Source organism: Acanthochromis polyacanthus, chromosome 6 (assembly GCF_021347895.1).
Source record: "Acanthochromis polyacanthus isolate Apoly-LR-REF ecotype Palm Island chromosome 6, KAUST_Apoly_ChrSc, whole genome shotgun sequence".
Lineage (NCBI taxonomy): Eukaryota > Metazoa > Chordata > Actinopteri > Pomacentridae > Acanthochromis > Acanthochromis polyacanthus.
The window spans coordinates 23,470,661-23,477,429 of record NC_067118.1 but is presented as its reverse complement, the minus strand read 5'-3'; the positions used below and the strand labels follow the sequence as shown (position 1 = coordinate 23,477,429).

Below are 6,769 nucleotides of genomic sequence, written 5' to 3'. Positions count from 1 at the left end.
TAAGAGAAAATGTATTTTATTGCAGATGATACTCGTTGTTTTTTTTTTATACAATACTTCCACAGAGAAACATTTGTGATACCAGGCAGAAACAGATCACACTGAATCAAAAACGCTGGGTGTGAAGTGTTCACTAATGTACAGGACAGTCTGGTGCTGTGAGCAGGTAGCGGCAGTTTGAAGGCGGTTCTGACGGTTTGTGGAGCTCAGCTGGCAGCAGGGGGCGCCGTCTTGCTACAGAGTCGACCCAGCAGACCGGCCATCTGCAGCAGGGAGTTGACGCCTTCAGCCACCCTCATGTGAGTGTAGCCGATCTCCTGGAGGAAAAGATACAGCAGCATGTGGTAAAATATGCCTTCAGGTTCTCCCACGGGTTAAAGGAACAGTTCAACGTTTTGGGGAAAAAACTAAGAAAACAAACCCAGAGACCATTTATCAACCAATAACAGTAAAACCTGGATCATCAGACTTTCCATCAGTCCATGAAATAGTGATGTGTGACTTGCTATTAGGTATAAAACACAAATCTAAGCTAATTGTCATATTTCATCAAAATCTGTTTATTTGTTCAACAATTTGCCCAACTAGATCCTGCAAAAAACTAAAATCTCTGCACCGCTCAAGGATGCTTTGATGCTATTAAGTGACTCTAATGCAGCTGCAGCGGTGGTTTCCAAAATGCCCAGAAACGGATTGGAGTTTGAAGGGTGATTTATACACTGAGATGCAGGACGATGACAAGTGGACATTACAAATTGCTTAAAACTGAATTTTGAGTACTGAATCACACTTGTAATCAAATAAAACTTCTATAACCCTGTGTTTTCACAATTTTGAACAGGTCTGTCCTCATGGAGACTGCTGAGTCTAATGCTATGTGTGAACAGGATTTATTATTTCTAGTTTCCCATTCATTGTCAATGCAAGCAGCTGAGTGGTGTCTGTAGAGACGGGGTGCCATGTTGTGCGCTACATTTAAAGTAGTCGGATGACACATCGGGGGTGTTCAGCGTGACTGACTTTAGTGGTTCTGAAAACTCCTGAAAAACGCTCAAATTCACCATTTTGGATCTACAATGAAGACAGATTGAGCAGCTGCACAGCTTATTTTTGCCTCAGATATCTTTAGAAGCACATTTTGGTGAACTGTTTCCATAATAAAAGACTCTCTCTTTTATTCTATGGATCCCAATCTAGACTTTTTATCCAATCCAAGTCATTTAATATTTATTGTCTGCCATTACTTGATATAACTGACTTAGATAAATCACACTGTAAGTATGGTGGAATAGCTGTAGGATTTGGTAGTGCCATCAGTTAGTGTTTAATACTGTAGCAACGTAAGGAGGTGGGCATTTGGACAATAAGCAGTTCTGTGTTGATAGAGAGCATTGTTGGTGTTTAACTAGCAACAGGCCACCATGGCAAAGACTTCTGTGATGCTTAATGGCATCCAGGTACAGACAATATTCTCCTAACCTACTTGCGCATGAAACAGAGCTACCTTTGTGGCCTATATCATATGTCCACAGCAATACCAGCACAGGACAAACAGTGCTCAATCTGTGTCGTCAGTTAATCATTCAGCGACTGACAATGCTGCAGATTTTTAAGAGAACTTTTCAAAAAAATTTGTGTCCCTAAATGTTTTGGTTACATTAAATGAAAATTTACCAAATTACATGTAGACAAACTTTATTAATCCCCAGAGGGAAATTCTGTTGTTACAGCAGCTAGATATTCAACAGAATGGTAAATAATAAGACAACGCAGAATATTAGGGTCTGGTATGAAGTGGAGGTAAAATAAAATAAGATAAAAATATAGAAAATATAATATAGAAAGAAAAAAATGTCACTAAATATACAAGAATATACAAGAGTGATACAGAAATGTGCAAATGATAGAGGCACAGATGAATTTACAGATACAATGAATGATGCTAGAATATATTGTCCAGTTTGTAGAGTGGTTTAATCAGCAGCCAGAGTGATACAGTCCTGATACAGTAATTGGCTCCAAACTAGTGGACAGTGAGTCAAAAAGGCTGTCGGTGTGGCTGTATTTAGTGTAAACAGATGGTCAAAAGGTCAAGTATAAACTTTGCAAGCAGCAGTTTGCATATTACAGCTCAACAACCAACATGGAAGACCATCTAAAAACATCCAGCTGACTTGTTATCTTCTTCAATAGCTGTTGTGCTGGGATCCACCAGTGGATCTATTTATAGAAATCATATAACTATGGGCATGTGCACACCGGTCTGACTCAGTCATGTCTAAATAAAATAGGTTCAAATGATAATGGGCTCAGCAGGTAGAGTGCACTGAGGGCAGTTTAGTTAGCAGATGATAGTCAGATATGGTCTGTATATCAATATGCAGACTGTAAATTGTTATTAACGCATATTTAACTCCACATTAGATTATAAAAATGGTACAATATTTGACAAAATGCTGGTAAAAGGTAATCACAGGCGGGAGATGGAAAAGCACTGAGGTACATTCGTTCCTGCACTCCCACTGTAAAGTGTAAATAAAATAATTAGGAGGTCAGAGTGCTTCCTTCAGTGCGTGCTGTGAAATATCTTGTTTTATCTTATCCATTTTCAAAACCCCAGAATATTCCATACGAGATACAAATGAGATAAATGGCTCACATTTGGGAAGCTGAAAGCGGACATGATTTCTGGTGAATGAACTAATTTCCCTCTTACCTTGATGAACTCCAGTTTGAGGTACTCTGCCATCTGGTAGGTCTTGCAGACCCTGAAGATGTTTCCGATGATGTCCTCTGGAGAGTAGCCCAGCGCCCACAGCTGCTCCACCACTTTGTAGGCCTCGTCGATGTTCCCGTCTACGCAGTGTCCCAGCATGCTTTTCACCAGCAGAGGGTGGGGCTCGTCGCACACTTTAAATACGTTCTCGCTGTTGATGTAGCCAAAGCCGGAGTTGGTGGACTGCAGGTTGTTCAGCGCCTAAAAACACAAAAACAAGGCATCAAAAGGAAATCTGTCATGTAGTTCAGAGCCAAACGTTGGACACTGAACTCCTCACCTGTCTCATGTCTCCCTGGGCGGTGAAGATGACAGCCTCCAGACCGTCATCGGACACACTCAGTCGCTCCTTCTCCACCACCTCCTGCAGCCGGGTGAGGATCTGTCCGTCGGTGAGTTTGGAGTAACGGAGCACCGCGCAGCGAGACTGGATCGGCTCGATGATCTTATCGGAGGCGTTGCAGGCGAGAGCGAAGCGTGTTGTCTTTGAGTAGATCTCCATGATCCTCCTCAATGCCTGCTGAGCTCCGTCTGTCATGCTGGCAGGACGGACAAATTATAGGCGTAAACTTCCTCTAACATCAGTTTTTACAAAAGATTTTATGGTTTACATTTGAGCTGTAACTTGCAAAAACACTGACATGTATTAAAGATCCTGTACAAATAAAGAAAGGTTAAAAAACACACAACAGACAAAATAAAGTTCATTCCCGCCATCTCACCTGTCGGCTTCGTCCAGGATGATGATCTTGTGTCGTCCTTTGGGCAGTGTGACTTTCTGCTGAGCAAACATTTTGATCTTGTTCCTCACCACATCGATTCCCCTGCAGACACATCAATCACCATCATCCCTAATGTCCCAACCAATTTTCTGATTAAATGTGATGAGAAGTAGATTGTTCAGCAGACCAGGGTCTCACCTAGCCTAGCTTAGCTAGACTGTATTCCCGTTATAAGGGATATACGGGAATACGGTCTAGCCCTCCTCCATTGACACATTTTGACAGGTTTTCAAGCTCCGAGCAGATCAGACCGAACCGATCAGAGCACCAGAGGCAGGAGTTAACGATGCGTCATCTTCAGGGCCGAGTTGGCGACCGCAACAGAGCGAGGTTTCTCTCGTGCGCTTTCCTCTGTTTTGCACGGGCTGAATTTGTCCTTAAAACCTCAACAAGAAGCAGCTCTTAAAGCTTTTCTTTTTAAAAAGGATGTATTTTTAATTCCAGCAGGCTGTACAATAGAATGCGTAATGCTGCCCTCCACTGTTGAAAGGGAGAGCTTAGATTTTCCTCAGGACCCCTGTACGGCGAAGGAAGCTGTTAAAACTACAAAACATCATGGCGGAAAGGCAGTTGTTAGGTCGCTTAGTGATTGCGTCACACATGTGTTACGCTGATTGGCTCTCTCCAATTCAAGCTGTGATCGGTAGTCCCGCCTCTGGGCTAGATTTGGTTCAATGGAGCAGTTCCAGACTGACTTTATGTGTATTTGTAATACACAATATAAAGGCTGTCTGGTCCCCAGGCAAGGTCTCACCTGTCGTTTGAAGCATTGAGCTCCAGCACGGCGTCTTTCATTGAGGCTCCCAGCAGAGCTCGGGCCAAACACAAGATGCTGGTGGTCTTTCCTGTGCCAGGTGGACCTGCATCACAACAGACATGGGTCACCTCTGGTCTGTTCTCAGTTACCTTTTGGAGTCGACTATGCACTGAAGCATGGCTGTAAGCATGATCGATTCATGTACAGTGAAGACAATGAGCCCGTGTTAAGTTTTTACACACAGAAAAAAAGTATCTGTTATGCTTGAGTGAATTTAAGCCCATTTACCAATGCTGGTTACAGAATTGCATTTCTATTCTCTTTGGTACCTTGGTGCTGGCTTTACTTAACTAATATTTTTTTTCCTAGCTGGAAATGACATTAAACAAGTGACAAAAGATAATGTTCTAATGATTGAAATTTTTATTAAAAAGTCTATGTCCAAAATGACTGATACCCTTTCTCAGTGGTCAGTAGCAAATCCTGAATTTAGCACGAAAGCAATTAAACTGAAATTTCTATGGGTTTGAAGAATTTTGAACATGGCAATTTGAATTGAAAGGGAGAAAACACAAAACAAAAGAGCACCAAAACAGTTAAATCTCATCATTAGCACCTCAAACACGTATGCCTGTCTTATGTCAACATTTTATTTTATTTTTAGGTTGAAGAAACCTATTAGTCAAATAAAAAAAAGAAAAAGAAAGTAAAGTTTGCCATGGGAGTAAATAATTTGGGGCTTGACTGTACATGTATGCAGGTGCAGGAGCTCTGTTTACTCAAATGTCAAAAATAAACCCCACAAAACACTACATTTGCCTCGACAGTGCACCATTGTTGCTTCAGTGGCTTTTTGATTTTTTAAAGCTTTTTTTAATGTAGCTTGAGGACAAATCATTGTTAATGTATCCTTAATTTTCCTTTAATTATTTAAAAGTAAAATCACAGTTGAAAATACTGTGAGCACTATAAAAGTACAGGCGATGCCACAGTTTAATCATAATGTATTAATTATCTGTATATAACCACCCAAATATTTAAGTAACACCTGCTGCTGTGTTACTGCAGACCTTTGTTAAGCTAGGCTCTCTAAGACTTGTGATGGAACTGAATTAATTGTTTTTAAACACGAAGAGGCAGCCAGCATCAGTGTGATGAAGAGGAGACATCTTGTGTAAAAAAAAAACAACTTTTTATACATTATGGGTTCTTCTATGGGAAAACGGATGAAAATCTTGTTGCAAGTTGGCTATAAAGAGTATAACAAGTTCTTTGCCCGTTTCTCCCCTCCCTCTCTCTCATGCAAGACAGTACTGCGATCATCTTCACTTGCAGTTGTCTGGAGAAAATATAAAACTCTGCCTCTTTCTGTTTTCTCCCTCCGTGAGTGTCCACACTGACCTGCTATGATGATGTTGGGGACGTTTCCCTCTCTGGCGAACACCTCCAGCCGGCTCACTGTCTCAACGTTCCCTACAATCTCGTTCAGCTTGAGCGGCCGGTATTTCTCCACCCAGGGCAGCTCGTAAGCGCTCCCGGAGGTCTTCGACGAGGGCTCGCCGGCGTCAGTGTCTGTCTTTTGTCCGCTTTCTGCAGATTTCTCCGCCATCTCCACGTCCATGATTTCTGCTGCCTGTCAGCCCGCGAACGGCACTTTCCCTCCCTGCCAACCGCACCGCAGTAAGCTGACACCTCATTGGCTGGGTGTTTATTAGGGAAGACGTTGATTGGCCAACAAAACCTCGCGATATCGTGTAGCTGCAGAGTAAAAGACAAAACAAATACCGGATAAACAAACACGATAAACACGTATCTAGGGCTTATTTTAGGCTACAAATAGTTATTTGATGTGGATAAATTGACTTTAAAAGACCAAATATAATTTTAATAATACAATAACTCTACATGAATAGACAAAATACAACTTAAGCCTTAGGAATACAGTAATACTCTTTCTTAAATTGCATATTTACACTAATTAAACTTATTTGTTCCCTTTGTCATGACCTGCAAAGATTAACGTACCTCATAATAATAATGATGATGATAATAATTCATTAATAATGTTATGTTATTTATCATTTAAGTCTCAGAGACGATACTTAAACGTTTTTTTAAACATTTAATACTTTAATAAAAATGCAAATAAAAGCTAAAAAAAAACTTTTTTTCAAAAACAAAAAAGTGACAGTTTTTATTAAGTGATTAGAAATCATAAAAAAAGATATTACGTTATTTAAAAAAACATTTTTCAGTCAAAACAAAAGAAACACTCAACTCTTTTTTTCCATGCAGTTTTGTTTTTTGTATTTCAAAAAGTAAAAAAAAAAATAAAACATTTTTTTTAAATCTGTAAAGATAACATAAAACATTTTAACATTTAAACAGTTGACCATGTTAAATAAAAGCTATAAACATAAAAATGCTCTAACAATTTTAAAACTTTTTACAGCA

The 6,769-nt window shown here is 40.1% G+C and overlaps 1 protein-coding gene across 1 annotated transcript; it reads right to left on the bottom strand.

The window, feature by feature from the left end:
* rfc2 (replication factor C (activator 1) 2) lies at positions 1-5,996 on the bottom strand. Its single transcript, XM_022196752.2, has 6 exons — positions 5,717-5,996; positions 4,313-4,418; positions 3,499-3,600; positions 3,057-3,315; positions 2,717-2,977; positions 1-317 (listed from the first exon to the last, which is right to left on the bottom strand). The coding sequence occupies exons 1-6, from the start codon at positions 5,934-5,936 to the stop codon at positions 207-209; spliced, it is 1,059 nt and encodes a 352-aa protein (XP_022052444.2). The 5' UTR covers positions 5,937-5,996; the 3' UTR covers positions 1-206.
* Positions 5,997-6,769: the final 773 nt, after the last annotated feature.

What these genes read in the sequence shown, in the direction of transcription:
- rfc2 (XM_022196752.2), bottom strand. Translation starts at nt 5,936, where the DNA reads ATGGACGTGGAGATGGCGGAGAAATCTGCAGAAAGCGGACAAAAGACA. An exon ending in ATCCTGGACGAAGCCGACAG is followed by an intron (nt 3,316 to 3,498) that starts GTGAGATGGCGG and finishes CCGTCCTGCCAG; the next exon opens with CATGACAGACGGAGCTCAGC. An exon ending in TCAAACTGGAGTTCATCAAG is followed by an intron (nt 318 to 2,716) that starts GTAAGAGGGAAA and finishes CTTTTCCTCCAG; the next exon opens with GAGATCGGCTACACTCACAT.